At 36.4% G+C, this 18,789-nt stretch overlaps 1 protein-coding gene across 1 annotated transcript in view; it reads left to right on the top strand.

Annotated features, from left to right (window-relative positions):
• Positions 1-13,364: 13,364 nt before the first annotated feature.
• LOC150095776 (intraflagellar transport protein 22 homolog) overlaps positions 13,365-18,789 on the top strand; it is a 67,130-nt gene continuing 61,705 nt past the window's right edge. Inside the window, exon 1 of the mRNA XM_090410518.1 lies at positions 13,365-13,501. Coding sequence (XP_090266644.1) covers positions 13,463-13,501 — 39 coding nt within the window. The 5' untranslated portion in view covers positions 13,365-13,462. The remainder of the gene's footprint in view (positions 13,502-18,789) is intronic.

Raw genomic sequence — 18,789 nt, 5'->3', positions numbered from 1 at the left:
ATCATCGATTCTCACGGCAGGATTCGAACTTCAACCTTTTGGCTGGATAGCGGATACATACACTAACCACTTGGCCAACGAGGCTGGCAATAATGGGTGCAGAACAGAACCTTGTGGTAAAAAATCTTGTCCCACTAGTCACCTAGTAAATATAAATATATATTTACTGTATATTGCATACGAGGACACATGCTACCGAAGCGTCGAGAATTGCAGTCCGGAATCTCGATAAGAAATATGCTATGAGGACTCTCACCATACTTCAGATAAACATCAACGGCACTCAAAAAAAAAAAAAAAAAGATGAAAGAGCTTAAGAGCATTTTATACAAAAATAACATCCACATTGCATGCTTACAAGAAACGAAACTAAATCAAAATCTGAAGCCTCAAATCAAAGGCTATTCAAAATTAAGGAAAGACAGACCGGATCATTCTGGCGGAGGTCTAGCTATAGTCTTACGGACCAAATACATTAAATACAAAGAAATCATCTACAAACAGCAATATAAATTATTATTATTATTACGGACGACTCCAGGGAATCTTTAGGCTCATCGAGGGGATCCGTAAACATCATGTCCACACAACTATACGACATTCTCACAGTATCTATCATACCGTTCCTTGAACTCACTCACCGTCACAGCACCCACAACAGACTCGGGCAGCTTATTCCACTCTAAAAGTAAAGAACCCAGCTCTAACACCCCTGCTAACCACACTCTTGCCCAGCTTCCATAGGTGCCCCCTAGTTCACCCACCACCAGTCCTGATCTCAAAAATATCCTCTGAATTAATCCTATTGAAAACCTTTAGCAATTTGAATGTCTCAATCATATCTCCCCTTTTCCGCCTATCAACTAATTTCTGCAACCCACAAATCTTCAACCTGTTCTCATAAGGTTCATTGCATAGACCTGTTATCATCTTGGTCACTCGGCTCTGGATCCTCTCCCCATTAAGAAGAAACCTAGGTTATCAAATCTGGGCACAGTAATCGAGATGAGGTCTTATCGAGGCTCGGTACAGAAGTGCAATAACTTGCTTGTCTCTGCTCGTCAAGGTATTTTTCAACAACCAAGTGAGTTGATGAGCTGATTTAGCTACTTTTGCAATGTGCACCCTAAACTTCATCTCCCTATCCACCAACACTCCCAAATCCCTGGCCTCATCAATGTCCTGGAGTACAGTTCCACCAATGTGGAATACTGCTGCTAATCTTTTCACCCCCAAAATGCATAACCTTACATTTTGTCACATTAAATTGACAATCATTCTCCTTAGCCCAGAACTCCAATCTGTCCAAGTCGTCCTGCAAGATTTTGACATCTTCTGCATTCACGATTGCCCTACCCAACTTTGTATAATTAGCGAATAAATGAACTGTTCCTCTTAGATCCTACCCTATATCGTTAATGCAAAAATTAAACAGCAGTGATCCAAGAACAGAACCATGCGGAACACCACTAATCACAGGCGGACTTTTGAACTCTACTCCTGAATAAACTATCTCTGATATCTCTCCATCAACCGCCCACCTATCCATCTCACCAACCCTATATCCATTACCATATGTTGCAGTTTACGGATTAGAATTTCATGTGGTATCCTGTCAAATGCCTTAGCCAGGTCCAGCAGTATCACTATAAACGCATTACTATTGCGTTATAAAACTTGAGCAATTTACTGGGGCATGATCTACCCTTCACAAAGCTATGCTGTTCCCCATACAGTATCTCATTTTTAACAATCCATTCCTGTATTTTTCCCTTGACTACTTTCTCCAAGACCTTGACAACGACTCCTGATATGCTGATCGGTCGGTAATTTGCAACAGTAGCCTTGGATCCTCCTTTATGCAGTGGAACTATTTTCCCATCTTTACACACTTTCGGGACTAAACCAGATGCAAGATTCAGATTAAACAGCATGGTGAAGGGCACTGATAATTCTTTAGCCGCTTCACGTAAGACACGTGCCAGTATACCATCCAATCCCACAGATGTATTCACATTAAGGTTCTGTAATAGACTATTCACCTCTACTTCATTCATCACAATTCCCATATAAACTAATGGTTCCTTCATTTTTTCAATGTCACCACCTGGATGATATACTTTTGCAAAGTGCTCGCTCAGTAATTCCACTATATCAACTGATTCAGTGACCTTCTTACCATCGTCATTCCTTAAAATCATTCTGCCATGTACAGTTTTCTTTTACTTGCAGTATATTGAAAGAACTGTTTGGATTTTCTTTAGCTTGCATAGCTAGTTTCCTTTCAGAATCCGCTTTTGCTTTTTTTACACACTCGTTACTCTTCTGGCCTGCATTTTATACCGTTTGTGTGCCTGCAGGTCACTTCTTTCTTTAAATTCCCTCCACAGTTGTTTCTTTTTTTGCAGCTCAAGCTTAATGGTGTTATTCATCCATTTAACCTGGACTTGTTTTACTATTCGGATCCTAGGTATACAATCAGCCATAACCTCCTGTAAATGCTCCTTGACCACTTCGCATGCTCTATCGACATCCAGCCCTTGCAGCTGTACATGCCATGGCATTGATCCTAGCGGTCTCCTAACCTTCTCATACTTTCCAGCAGGGTAATTCCACATATACCCTGTCTTAATCGGAAATTCCACACCTTTAGCCACCTCCCAGGTCAAGACCTTATGATCACTCTCACCAATAGGCGGCAACATGGTCATATTCATTACAGTAAAATTCTCAGATGCTATTACCAGGTCAAGTACTCTCACACCCCTAGTATTTTCAATTACATGCTGTCTCAGATAGTTATCCCTTAATAATTGCATAACGTCCATTTCCTTCCTAACATATGTCCTCTCCTCCTTCCAATCAATGTTACCATATTTGAAATGACCCATAATAATTACCCTCCTTCCACTCATTTCATCAATTTGCACTTAGTTTATAGCAGCACCCAACTGTATATTTTGTTCTGCTAGTCTCAATCTCACACCAAATAGCCTCAAATGAGCTCTTTTCACTATCCTGCGATACAACTTCAATTCTCCTTGGCTGCAGTTCCTCAGCTATCATCAATAACACCCCCTCCCCCCAATTTTATTCTCTCTGTCTCTCCTAAACATACTATAACATACACATTCTATCCCCCCTGACTATATCATCTTCCATCAGCCATGTTTCACTAATGCCAATAACCTGTGGCCAGAAGAGTCAATCAAGGCCTAAAATTCTTCCTTCTTGTTCCTAATACTACTGGCATTAGTATACATGAAATGCAGAGGTTCCTTTGTCCCACCCCTATCTCGATGCGTTATTCTCATCCCACTCCGATTTCTTGTCTTTAGTACTGCATCGGGTACATTATATATATTCTTACACTCAACTGTCTCACTGATGTCCGCATATCCACTTTCCCCCCTCCTTGGTAGTTCTAGTTTCCCTGGTTCTGCACATCCATTAAATAGTAACGCAGAGGTTCAATCAGTCAAGATATTTCAACCATAACGTTGTTATTACAATAGTCAATGCACATCACCCAAATAACATAGATATCAATACAGAACTAATTAAGCAGTAAGTCAAACAATGTCAGATACAAAGATCCTTTTAGATCTAAATGCCAAAAGCCCAACTTGGGATTTCCCACAACTAGATCGGAAAGGAGCACAAATAGAAGACATAATTGATGATCTAAACCTTGATCATAAACAACAAGCAAAATACATACCTGTCAAAAACAACATGCACTAAATCAGTATTAGATGTCACAACAGCAGATTATAAAACTACGAATCTTACCCAGTGGAAAATACCAAACAATGCCATCAGTGATCATAGACCTATTATCATTACCATTAATTTGCAGTTAGACCAAAAACCACAGAAAAAGAGATCTTGTAACTTCAGAAAAGGAAAGTGGCCTAAATACACAACTACTATAAACATATTGCACTGGTACACCCACTAGTAATTATCTTGATCAGCAACTATTAGAATTACAAACAACATACAGAGAGCTGCAAAAAATTCAGTTCCCAGAGGACTTTGGAAAAACAATTGGGTTCCATTTTGGAATGATCATAAATCAACGCTGTGATCACTGAAAGAGATAATATCAACGAACAGTTAAAACAAAACAATACAGAAGGAAGTTAATAGAATTAACTCAAAACATAGAAGATGAAATTTCTGACTGCAAACAAAAAAGTGGGAAGAATTATGCAATAGACTAGATCCAAGAAAAGACTCACAACACTGGAACATCATCAGATTATCAAACAACGCAACACTTTCGGATACTGACCACGCTTCAAACACAGTCTCCTCAGGAACCATTAGAGTAGCAACAAACAAACAGATGGCAAATTACTAGCCAAACATTATTCTAATGTAAGCAAGTTGCAATACAACAAAGAAGACAAAAAGTGAAGGAAAAATGCAAAACATCTGTTAATTCAATCCAGAACCTATGCTTCTGAAGACATCTTTACTCAGGACCTCACAGTGACAGAACTAGAAACACCAATTAGTCAAATTGACCTGACAAATCACCCAGAATTGATCTTATCTTTGGACACATGATTAAAAACATGGGGATATAGCCAAAAACTGCCTTCTTAAGATATTTAACACTTCCTGGAATACAGATAAACTACCAAAAATCTGGAAAACATCAGTCATTATATCCTTACTAAAGCCTAACAGAAACCCTAGTGACTTTAAAGCTACAGACCAATAGCTTTGACTAGCACTCTCTACAAACTAAACGAAAGAATGATACATACCAGACATGAACTGGCTCTTAAAAAATTACAAGATCAACTTCTACCAAACTGCATACAGGTCTCAACAGAGTACAGAAGTTCAATTAATTTATCTTTGCCAATCAGTCATAGATGGCTTTCAAGAAAAACTACCAAAGAAGACAACAGCAATATTTTTGGACCAACCAGCTGCATTCGATCGCGTTTGGAGACAAAAATTAATAAAAATTGCATACAATATTCGAATAAGGGGGAATGCATTAAATTGGATTTCTGATTTCACGAAAGGAAGAAAAATGAAAGTAAAAGTTATTCCAACATGCATCGAACTTGGGCTGGAGTCCCACAAGGTTCTGTCTTAAGCGCTCCTATTTCTCACCTATATGAACAATATCCATCCTCAGATAACAAATGACACAAAAATAGCATGCTACACAGACGATGTAGCAATCTGGCACACAAGCAGTAATCCTCAACAATCTGAAAAAGTCCTAAATAACTCAATAAAAGGCTTTGAAAGATGGGCAAAGATACTTAAATTAGAGATAAACCCAGAAAAATCAAAACTGAGCATCGTCTCCACTGATAGAAAAAATAGACACAATTTCAACTCCAAATCAAAATATATCATACTGGGTGGGGGGGGGGGGGGGTGGGGGGGGGGGGGGGTGGGGGGGGGGGGGGGTGGGGGGGGGGGGGGGTGGGGGGGGGGGGGGGTGGGGGGGGGGGGGGGTGGGGGGGGGGGGGGGTGGGGGGGGGGGGGGGTGGGGGGGGGGGGGGGTGGGGGGGGGGGGGGGTGGGGGGGGGGGGGGGTGGGGGGGGGGGGGGGTGGGGGGGGGGGGGGGTGGGGGGGGGGGGGGGTGGGGGGGGGGGGGGGTGGGGGGGGGGGGGGGTGGGGGGGGGGGGGGGTGGGGGGGGGGGGGGGTGGGGGGGGGGGGGGGTGGGGGGGGGGGGGGGTGGGGGGGGGGGGGGGTGGGGGGGGGGGGGGGTGGGGGGGGGGGGGGGTGGGGGGGGGGGGGGGTGGGGGGGGGGGGGGGTGGGGGGGGGGGGGGGTGGGGGGGGGGGGGGGTGGGGGGGGGGGGGGGTGGGGGGGGGGGGGGGTGGGGGGGGGGGGGGGTGGGGGGGGGGGGGGGATTTAGCCCTAGCATGGCCTGTTCCGGCCTTCGAAGTAATCGTTTATGAGGACATCCTGATTTTCTTTTTCCTAATGGCTTGTACTTTAAGATTTGTTTTGGTAATCTTTCTGTTTTCATTCTTTGAACGTGTTCCATCTATTTATGTCTATATTTTTTAATTTCTTCTATTACTGGTTCTTGGTTTAATTCTTTCATAATTTCTTCATTTCTTTTGTGATCAGAGTGTACTTTGCAGTTTTTCTCATAAACTACATTTCTGCTGTTGTTAATCTTTGTTTGTCTTTTTGTTTTATTGTCCAGATTTCGCTTCCATACATTAAGACCGGTAAGGATAATGTATTGTATACTTTTAGTCTGGTTTGTTTTTGAACTAGGTTTGGTTTAAATATCGAGTTAATTACACCTGTTATTTTTAAATATTTTGCACTTTTTACGTTTATAACTTTTTCTTTTTCATATGTGATCGTACATCCTAGGTAGTTAAATGAATTCACCTGTTCTAAGATCTTGTTATCTATTACTATTTTAGATCTTGCTGGATCTTGTCCTTTAAAGGCCATAGTTTTTGATTTTTCTGTTGATATTATCATACCATAATCTTTGGATATCTCATTTAGATCTAAAATAGCTTTCTGTAGTTTATCTTCAGAATTTGTAATTATTATTTGGCCGTCGGCAAAGAGGAGGGTGTTTAAGTTTACTGTAGGAGAAAGCTTAATTCCTTGATGTAAATTTTTATTCCATTTTATTATTATTTCATTTAAGTAGATATTCAAAAGAGTTGCTGAGAGGGGACATCCCTGTCGGGCCCCTTGGTTTATCTCTCTCGTATATGATAGCTCGTGATTTAATCTTATTTGTATTTGATTATTTTCATATATACTTGTGATAGCTTTTAGGATATTATTTCATATTTGTCTTTCTTTTAATATGTAATATGTCAAATGCTTTTTCAAAGTCAATAAATGCAATATGTGTTTCTAAATTTTATTCTCTTTTCTCTATTATTAATTTTAGGCAAAAGGCCGGGTCTATACATGATCATCCTTTTCTAAATCCATTCTGTACTTCTAAAATAAAGTTTTCGGAATATTTCATTAGTTTGCTATTTAAGATTCTGCTATATAATTTGTAACAGGAATTTAGTATACTGAGACCGCTATAGTTTTTAGGGTCATCTCTATTACCTTTCTGAAAGATAGGAATCACAATTGCTTTTTTCAATTCCATTGGGGGGATAACAGTTGTATAAATTTTATTTAAACATAATAAGAGTCTTTCTTTGAATCTTGTTCCTGCATATTTATACAGTTCTGAACCTAGTTTATCTTCTCCAGGTGATTTTCCGTTTCTTGTTTCTTTCAGACTGATTTCTAATTCTTCTTTAGTTATTTCCTTTTCATTTTTGTTAATTGTTTGCAGTTGTCTTTTTTAAAATATTTATCTGTCCACAATTCTGTGTAGCAATTTAGAAATTCTTCTAATTTCAATTCAGTGTTTAATTTTATGTTTTCTTTGGTATCTGCATTTAAGTGTTTCAAAATTTTATATACATTGGGTCTTATTTTATATAAATCATGTTCTAAATTAGAAACAAATTTGTTCCATGATTCTCTATGTCTTTTTGACTTCTCTTTTAGCTATGGCTCTTATTCTTTTATATTCTATTTCATCTTCTAATCTTTTACTGCTTAACCATTTGTGATAGGCTTCTTTTTTCTTTTTGATTATTTCTTTCATTCTATCATCCCTAATCTTCAGTTTTTCCTTTTATTAAATTTTTTGGTCTTTCCTAAGCTTTCATTTGCTGCTGCATTTAGTATCGTTTTTATATTAAGCCATTCTATTTCTATTTCTTCATTTTGTTTTATTTTATCTTGATATTGGTTAATTCTTTCATATAGCCATTGTACATTTCTGTCATTCAATAGTCTAGTTTTATAAACAAATGTTTCAATTTTTCTATCTGTTCTTGTTACTTGTAGCCATTTTAGGTGGTAATCTTAATTTTATTTTAACAAGGAAGTGGCCACTGCTTATTTCATATCCTCTGTGAACTCTAACATCTAGTGAAAATTTTGATGTCTTTTCATTTAATATGAAGTAATCTAATATTGATTTCCATCCTCTTGCTGCCCAAGTATATTTATGTATGTTTTTATGTTTATAGAAGGAATTCATTATTTTTAGGTTATTATAAACTCAAAGTCAATCACTTTTTTACCATTCCTGTTCAGAGTATGTTCTCCATGTATTCCTATATTATTATTAATTTTCGTGTTTCTAATTCTTGCATTTAAGTCTCCTGCTAAAATTACGTAATCATTTTTATTTATTTTATTATATATGTTTTGTAGCGGATAAAAATCAATATTATCCTGTTCTCTTCTCTCTTCTGGAGCATATAAACCAATTATTGTTAAATAGCCTCTATCTATTTTTATTCTAGCTTCTATTATTTTTTCATTCAATAATTTATAATGTTTTAACTGTTTTGAAAGGGAGTTATGAATTCAAATCATGACTCCTGCTTGTGCTCTTTGGTCTCTGTCGACACCACTGTATATCACATTAAAATTTTCGGTTCTCATGGTTCCTTTTAATTTTTTTTTTGTTTCAGTGATTACTGCTATTTTAAAATTTCTTTCATTTAATAATTGGTCTAATTATATTTCTTTATATGCTATTCCTCTTACATTCCAGTTTGCTATGTGTATTATACTTTGTCGTTTCCATTTTTGTTTTACCTTTTCCATTCCAGGGTCGTTTACCATAGATTCAATCCGATTATCTTTTTCTGTCAGCTTATAAGTAAAATTATGTTCTCCATGTCAGGGGACTAGCCTGGCGATGGTATAGTTCAGTGGTAGGGCTGGTACCTTAAGGCTTCTGATCTAGCCTTCTTCCGAATTTAAACCCATAGGAGGAATAGGGTATATTAAAGGGGGAAAGAGTTGATTATAGAATTATAGTTAGGTCTATAGAGAGAGGGCATAGTTGTAAGGCCAGAAATGAAAAGACCCCAAGGCCCTCGAGTACTCTAATAGCATAAAGGTCATAAAATAAGAAAAGTTGGCTGATAAGGCCTTATAGGAAAGATTAAAGTAAGTGGATCTTCCTCAAAGTAGTAGAAGGAGAGGATCCAGCTAGGAGTCCATGGGAGTGCAGCTTCCCTTACAATCAAGATGATGGCCCTGTTGGTCCACGAGTCCTTATTCAGTATATTCGGACCACCCCACTACACACACACACACACACACACACACACACACACACACACACACACACACACACGCATGCACACATGGTGGGCTCCCCTCTCTGCCACCCAGGGAACGCGCTCTCTAGGGTTTACAGGGTACCCCGAGAGCAAATTAAACAAATAACTAAATAAATAAACAAATTAAACAAATAAATTAAACAATAACTGACAATTCCAAAAAACCCCACCTAAGTAGCTGGTGTAAGATAACTGAAAAGGTCAATAAATTTCCTAAAAACAAAAAAAAATCAATACAATAAAAAGTTAGGAAAGATTAGCTGATTTGTAAAGTACTATCTCCCATAAAGGGGATAGATGTAAGCCGTCGGATCTGTTTAAGTTAGGAGAATGAAGTAGAGTTTCACATGTTTCTTTATAAAGGCGTTCCATGAGAAGAACCGACTTTTGTGAAGAACTCTAGTCTTTCTCCAATGAACTCTATGTCTAGTGAAGATGGCATGTTCTGCAAGTCCAGACTTTTCAGGTTTAAAATATTCAATATAAGATTGTTCTTCTAGCAGAATAGAGGCAGATCTTCCTGTTTGTCCGAAATAAGATAATCCACAAGCGCACGGAATCTGGTAGACACCTGGATGATTCAGATGTAAAAGCTTGTCCTTAGAAGTGAGAAAAGTGAAGATTTTTCCGAATGGTGGAAAGGCAACAAAAATATTCAGTGGTTTTAAAACTTTAGCTATATGTTCACTGATGCCTTGTACATAAGATATGGGATAGGAATGCGCGTTATTTCTTCTGTGTTTGAAGAGGAAGACATATTTAAAACGCAAATTTGAATCAATTTTACTTTTGAATTATTATTATTGGATCTAGGTAGGTCAGCCTACCTAGATCCAGTAATAATACTATTGATATAGATAGAGTAGTTATAAATGTTTTCGGACGTCCACTAACAGACTGTGAACGTTTTGTTTTATCAAAAGGACATGATTTCGCTGTTACACCGAATAAGGTGCCACTTATGGATTTTTTTCATAACATAGACAGGGGTATTCGATCGTTATCACAAAAAACAGTCAACAGATTACGTTTTGAATATGTAAAAATTCTTTTTAATGCCAAGCCTCCTCGTCCTAATATTTCTTACTCTGAATTTAAAGCACTGAAATCACTGAAGAATAACAATAATTTAATTATTACAAAAGCTGATAAGGGGAAGTCTGTAGTGATTCAAGATAAAGGAATATGAGAGAAAAATGTCTTTTACTTCGCGACTGTTCAACGTATAGGCCTCTTACATCAGATTCTACCCGGAGTCAATTGAAGAGACTTAATTCTCTTATAGATAATGTATCTACATAGAATGAAGATCAAAAGAAAAAACTTAAAACCTTCTTCGGTCGTCCACCTAGATTGTATGGTCTTCCAAAAGTTCATAAACCAGTTGTAGATTATATAGATTGCCCCACTTACAAAATCTCAAAATTTTTATCAAATTTACTCTCCTCTTCAACTAGAAGAACTGATACTTATATTTAGATGTTGTTTCTTTATTTACAAATGTGCCTCTTTCTGAAATCATTGAATAACTACAACAGCAATTTCCTTCAGATATGTGAACGTATTTGATTTTGTAATACATTCTAGTTATTTTTCCTTTAAAAATAAGTTGTATCAACAAATTGAAGGAACTGCAATGGGCAGTCCTCTTTTTCCTGCTATCTCCAATTTCTTTATGGAACATTTTGAACAACGTATCTTTGACATTTCTCCCAAACCAACTCATTGGTTCAGATATGTCGATGACATTTTTGCTATATGGAATGGCTCTTCTGATGAACTTCAACAGTTTCTCACTAAATTAAACGCACTTCATCCTAGGATCCAGTTTACCCTAGAAGTAGAATCAAATAAGCAGTTAGCCTTTTTAGATCTTCTAATTCTTCGCCAACCAGATGATAACCTACATTTCTCAGTTTATAGAAAGAAGACTCGTACAGGCCATTATATCCATGCGGAATCTCATTACCATCCCAGTCAAAAGGCAGGAACTATTAAAACACTAGTTTATCGGGCCCACTCCTTTTGTTATTCAGACGATTTTTTACAGAAAGAACTGCAATATATAACTTCTTCCTTTCTATCTAATGGTTATAAGAATTGCTTCATTAAAAGAACTTTGAGTAGTTTTAATATGTCTTCCTCTTCAAACACAGAAGAAATAACGCGCATTCCTATCCCTTATGTACAAGGCATCAGTGAACGTATAGCAAAAGTTTTAAAACCACTGAATATCCAGGTGTCTACCAAATTCCCTGCTCTTGTGGATTATCTTATTTCGGACAAACGGGAAGATCTGCCTCTATTCTGCTAGAAGAACACCAATCTTATATTGAATACTTTAAACCTGAAAATTCTGGACTTGCAGAACATGCCATCTTCACTAGACATAGAGTTCATTAGAGAAAGACTAGAGTTCTTCACAAAAGTCGGTTCTTCAAGGAACGCCTTTATAAAGAAACATGTGAAACTCTGCTTCATTCTCCTAACTTAAACAGATCCGACTGCTTACGTCTATCCCCATTATGGGGGACAGTACTTTACAAATCAGCTAATCTTTCCTAACTTTTTATTGTATTGATTTTTTTTTTGTTTTTAGGAAATTTATTGACCTTTTTAGTTATCTTACACCAGCTACTCAGGTGGCGCTTTTTGGAATTGTCAGTTATTGTTTAATTTGATCTTAATATGTACTGAAGATGCCTGTGATACACAGGCGAAAATTATACTATTAAATAATCTTTGTACGTGAGTTTTTTCCGTTATTAATTTTGTATCGATATGTCTACTCACGGTTTACCTCTTTCAAAAATACAATGATAAACTCAAATCTCATAGAACCTTGTTCAAAAAAGGATTCACAGGAAGAAAATAAAAGAAAAGGACTTGACACTATACATTACTTAAATAATTTAAACTATGTCATTGCCTACGCTGATGGATCATCTCATGAAGTACTCAACCAAGGAGGATCAGGGGTTTTTCTAACTCTGCCTCGAGACGAAGAAACTCAAATAAAAACCATAGCTGGAGAAATAGCTTCAAACTTCACTTGGGAATTATTATTATTATTATTATTATTATTATTATTCCTGATACCTCCAAGGAGTCCGAAGACTCTTCGCGGGAGGACATCTTCAACTGTCTCTACACCTTACCTCTACTACGAATCAACGCCATCTACCGCCCACCTCCAACACCACCACAACTAGTAATTTTTGTCTGTAAATTGCGTGTGTTCTGAAGGGCCGATTTGTATGTATGCGGGATGAAAAACCCGAGTTTCCGGGAGAAAAAACCCTGCTACCTCCGTATGAGATCGGCTAACTCACCATCGATTGAAATCGACCAGATAAAGATTCCTCCCGTCGCGACGAGAATCGAACTTAGGCCTATTCCAATCGAAGGGCGCAATGTACCGTCGTTCTTCCAATTGCGCTACGGAGGCTAATTAACACCCATACAATCAGCTCTCAAGTTCTATCTCTTTAATCCAGTAATAAACATTACAGAAGGAATAACCATATACAGTGGCTCAAAATCTGCGCTTGGGGCATTAAAAAATGGAAAACAAATCTCAACAAGAAATTCATGAGCAACTAATAACTTTAAATTTGAAAAATGAGAATTGTACACTGCAATGGATACCAGCCAAAGAGGCAAGATACTTACCTCAAAAATTACACCCACTATCACTAACTGATTCTAACTCTGTCGCAAAAATAAGATTGGTAAAACAAACTATCAAGAAGAAGAAGGAAATAAGGGAAATTAATGAAAATAGAGAAATAACCACAAGAAATCATCACCAGACTAAGGATGGAACATTTTAAAGGGATCAAAATTCAGCCGGACGGTACTAGAAGCTATGAAATATGCAAGAACTGCCCAGGAGTTGAACTAACACCTGCCCATATCTATTCTTGTGCAGCAATTGCTGCTACTCTACAGAAAATTGACAATGACCCTAGAGAAAAACTCTACTCTACCAAAGTTCAACAGATTGCCAAAGCAGTTCTACAGATCCACGGTCATATCTAGAAGCTTTTCAATTGACTCGACAACAACAACAACAAAATTGCATAGTTTAATTAATAATTAAAATATAAAAAAATTATCGATTATATTTATGCATATTCTGAAAGTCTTTTTATTATTTATTATATTTCGCCGAATGAGGGCGATTGGCAGCTTGTTTTAATGCACACTCGGTAACCATGGTAATGTGTGTAAAATGGTTAAGGAAGAAGTCACTGTTAGTGTAATTTTATGATAAGATCACATCAGGAATGTTTAAAGTCAAACTTTTGGTTATAGGACCTTGTCAAGTAATTAACTTTTTTGTATAATTAGTTTCTCGTCAATTATGAACTATGATGGGGAGAGTAAAACTTTTGTCTTCTGAATACTGACAATTTAGTATTTTATATTAGGTCTCCTAAGTGGGCTCGAGTATGTGGTAGTTAATCAGACGTTATAATTCGGAATGAACAAAGATGTTATTAAAGTGAATATTATTTATGCAAAACCTGTATTAAGAACTAGGGAAGTAATTAATAAAGAATGAGCAATGGAAGTGATGGGGGAAAAAATGCATGAAATTGAGAGAAGGTTGCCAGAGAGAGAGAGAGAGATTCTTGTGAGACTACATTTTACTTTACAGTTTTTAACTTAAGCGATTTTACACAGAAGTTTTTGCACGTGACATTAATCTTCCCGACCAGCCTACTTGTATAAAGTGAGCACTTGGCCATCCGTTATGCATTGCACTCTCCATTCTCAGGCGTGTTTGATGTCATTCAGTTTGTTGTAATTGTCAAAGGTCGGTTTTTCGAGAGATCCCGTCAATGAGAGTTAGAGGAGATGCCGAACTATCTTGATGACAGAAGTCATATTTCAACTTTTTATGGGAGGTGTATGAAAGTGTAGGCAGTGGTGGAGGGGAGAGTGGAAGTAACAACAATGAAGTCATTTCTGGAATTGCATATAGATAATGAGTGAAGCCTTGTAATGAGAGTAGTAGGTATGTGTCAGAGAGAAAATGTATGTGCACAGACAGAGTGAATTTAAAGTTCATTATGACAAGTAATAATGTTTGAGGTAGAGTTTACTTGATGAATGTTACAAATATATATATATATATATATATATATATATATATAGAATGAGCTTAAAAGCTCTTCATTTTTAGATATGGGTATAGAATAAGTAATTGTAAATTCAGTATAACTGCTAATAAATGAATTCATTTATTCCTTACATAAATAATAATAATGACAAAAGGAAATTATTAGTGTGCACATCAAATAAATAATTTAACTTTTTGTGTCTAAAAATTTGCTTATATTTTGATACATTAAGGACAGGCTTTTACCGGTGTATAGTCACTTAGTTTCTTAATTACTGAAACTGAGTGACTGAGAGCTGGAACCTTAGCCTGAAGGCTCTATATAGGGCTGAAAAGAAAAGATTTCATAACAGCATCACTTCTTATAACTATTTCCAACTTTGTGTCATCAGCAAACAACTGAATATCTTCTTTCATACCCCATTCAATATAATAAACAAATAAGGTGAGGAGCAATATCTTAAAAACTATTTTCGGTTGCATCTTACACAAGTTACTCTACTTTTCTGAGATACTATTTTTCCAGACGCAACCTACTGAGATCTTGTCACTCAGCATAATCACATCTGTCTCACTAATTGGTTATCCATCTCCATTTCAAAACTTATATACCAATAAGCTATAAAGCAGTCCATCAAATGGATTTGCAATGTCCAAAAATATCATCTATGTCTCTCTTAATCAGTACATTTGTCATCCTATCATGAAATGCAAATTAATTACCAAAGCAAAAACTTTTGGGAAAAAACTCATCCTCATTACCTAGTGGCCCAATCTTGTGTTCTAGTCCTACCTTCTTCTTCAGATATACAGAGTGATCTGTATATCTGTAGACCAATGTAGAAACCTCCAACTTCCATCTTAGCTCTACCTTTATGTAGTAACATTTTGCTTTCTACTTTGAAATCCTCACTAGTAAGATTTATAAACATGTATGGTCAACATTACAGGCAACTTCTCTGCATATTCTTTTAAGATATGAGATGATGGCATTATGACCATTCAATGCAGCTCCAGTTCATTCACTTCCATTCCCTCTAGTGTATCTCTTTCTCTCTGGGCTTTGCAAATCATGACTCTCACCATTCTCTCTCTCTCTCTTTCTTTCTTGTCTACATTACAAATCAAATACTGCTTTCAGAGAGCAAAATCATATGTATATAAGAATATAGATATGAAATATATAAGAATATATATATATATATATATATATATATATAGTAGTACAGATAAACTGGATTCTTCTGCAGTTATCCACCTCACAATAATCAGTCTTTTATTATCCACCTCATAATAAAAGACTGATTATTGTGAGGTGGATAACTGCAGAAGAATCCAGTTTATCTGTACTACTATATATATATATATATACTTATATATTTCATATCTGTATTCTTATATACATATGATTTTGCTCTCTGAAAGCAGTATTTGATTTGTAATGTAGACAAGAAAGAAAGAGAGAGAGAGAGAATGGTGAGAGTCATGATTTGCAAAGCCCAGAGAGAAAGAGAAACACTAGAGGGAATGGAAGTGAATGAACTGGAGCTGCATTGAATGATCATAATGCCATCATCTCTTAATGTTATTTGAATATGATGGGATTACTAGTTCATAGTTTCTATTTAAATAGAAGTGTATATTGTAGAATAATATACTGATTTTCTTAGTACATCTGCCACAATTTGAAGATTGTTTAGTTGCAAGAAAAAAAAAAAATAGTAATTAGAAGATTTTGGACAGAATTTTCATATAGCTGAGATCATATTTCAGAAAGTTTTTTTTTTCCCCCTGCATTATATAGTTCATCTAACATAAGTTTGCTTAAAAGTATCTTCACAACTATCTCCTTGTTAGAGAGTATCTAACATCACTATAAGTTGCTATAAGTGCCTTATGGTGTTGAATACAGTTCCTAGAAAGTGTATATTACTTTGCATTATGGTGAGCATTCCACCAAGATTAAGTTCAACTCTTTTTTAGGCCTCATCAGCAAGAAGTTAGACAAGCAAGGATTCTAGCAGACAATTCCACAGTAGAGTTCGAGTCTAGTATGAAAGAAACATTTTTAAGGGCTTTCAACCACACATGATTTTGGTGACTTGTATGAAGGTGACAGGGTTCTTTCTTTTGTAAATTTGAGTATTTCCTCTATAAAACATGACTTTCAACAAGCTTGTAAAAAAAAAGTACAAAATGTGTTTAACTAGCATGGTAAGGAAAGCAAAATCACTTAATGAGCAACTAATTGCTGTTCATTATCAAAACATCACTAAAGAAATCCCAAAGTTCTTTTGCTATGTAGCGAGTAAAAGGAAGAATGATTATATCACCTCCTTTTTACCATCTACATTCATTAATGTAGGAACAGAAGAAATAATTGAATTGCTAAGTGATCACTTTGTGAGATTGTATCAATGAGATACCAATGAGAGAATGGATTCAGATGAACTGGAAACACTTAGGATATTATGAAATCTCAGTTTGAACTGTGATTAGATATGATATTAGCCTGTATGTTATGAGAAAGAGCATGTGAATTGGCAATGTCCCTAAACCAGGATGTTTAATTTAAGTCAGCACCAGAAGTATCCAAAAGAAAGCAGGATAGTACTATTACATAAAATGAGGTTCTAAGACTAGACAAATTATGGAGCAGTTAGTATCTCATGAATGAGAGTTAAAATATTGGGAAAGTTGACAAGACTTCAGAAATGGTTGGATAGGAATACATTATTCTGTGAAGAGGCAAGCTTTATAATGGGTAGGTTTTTCTTTAGTAATTTACTTACCTTCCATAATAAAGTGCCATTTGATCTACATAAAAGAAATGGCTATACCATGATATTGCTGGACTTCAAGTATTTGATAGGATATTACTCAGAAATCTATTACATAATTGGGAGCAAATGGAAACAATAATATAAAGCTGGGGACATGGATAGAAAGATATCTGATAGGACACTGACTGACACTGTGGGCAAAGGATAAAAGAAAATTATAGTTTGATTAAGGATTGGGGTTAACAAAATTTGATGCAGTTCACTGGATTCATTTCATTCAAGGTCCTCATGCTAATTCTGGAAAGGATAAATAACTAAATAAATGAAAAATATTTGTTATATGAACATGGAGTTGTTCATACAACAAATCATATAACTATAGTCCTACCACAGATGCGAGACCCCTTGACACTTATGCACATGGTGGAAGAAGGCAAACCCATTGCAATAATGGGATAATCAATGCTCATGGGATAGGTGTTTATTATTACATGTTGGAAAATTAGCCTTTGTTTTATAAAAATTCTAGTTTTTAAAGTGGCAATTATTTTGGAATTTGCAAGTTGCTGACAAATTCATACATCGCCCCATTCCTTTCTCCCCTTCAACATGAATTGACTCTTCTTGGCACTGTGCCAGCTAGGGCTCTCGCAATTGTGGGCAGACTATAATAGAAGACAGTAATATATTTTACAATCATCCATCCCTAATTTTCTAGTCCTTCCAATTCAGCAGCAGATAAAAATATTACATCAATTTTAAATATGCAAAAAAACTGAGAGAGGCAAATTGTGTTACATTTTTTTCAGTAATGCAAGTGGTGCTACTTTTGGAGTTTAGTTGTTGTTTATATTGTGTTATTTTTTAGTTACTGAGAAGGTGAGGTTGGAGTCAGACACATTTACGGTGGAAAAGAAGAAGATAAGTTTTTGTATTTAGTTATTTAGTATAGTTAAATATAGTTAATACTTTAAATTACTTATATATATATATATACGTTAAAAATAGTTTAGACTTATAGTATCGCATAAGTTTTTAGACTTATAGTTTCGCATAAGTTTTTAGACTTACAGTATCGCTGCACTGTAAGTAAATTAGCTTACAGTGGATCATATAACATATTATAGTAGAGCATTTAGTATTTAGCATCTAATTGTAGTAGTTCTTCAGCACTATTTGAATGATGGTGACAGTTCCAATTGCAAATGGCATGTTGCCAAATCCTCCCTTTATTAGGGACTTTATTTTGCATAACATAATACAGGATTTTGTGGCATGCGATGCTTGTGGGATGTATGCATCCTGGCAGTTGGATATGTGGTGGATGAGAGAAGGGGGAATGCACATATGTGCAAAATGTAGGCAATGGGAGGAACTTAGTGTTAGATATTACAATAACTGACCTCATATCTGGGGTGGGAGTATCTCAATAGATTTTAACTATATCAGTATAAGTTGGGAAGAGGAAAATGCATGTACTAATAAGGGAATGGATTTTCTGGAATTCTTAAGGCCAGATGTCTTAGGCAACATGTAATAGAGGGAACAAGAGGTTCAAGAGTTTTTAATTTAGTCATAGCACCAGAAGAGCTGATAATAACTGAGATGACATCTCCCACCCCCCCTCCGTTGGAGAGAGTGACCATGTGGTTTTGACTTGGAAGATGAATAGAAATAGTAGTATCAAAGAAAAGGGAACTTATGT

The sequence above is a fragment of the Typopeltis vanoorti genome, chromosome 20, assembly GCF_054136105.1.
Source record: "Typopeltis vanoorti isolate ZY-2024b chromosome 20, IOZ_Tvanoo_1.0, whole genome shotgun sequence".
In the NCBI taxonomy this organism is placed as follows: domain Eukaryota; kingdom Metazoa; phylum Arthropoda; class Arachnida; order Uropygi; family Thelyphonidae; genus Typopeltis; species Typopeltis vanoorti.
Note: the sequence above shows the minus strand (reverse complement) of the source record. Positions and strands in the feature narration are given on the sequence as shown.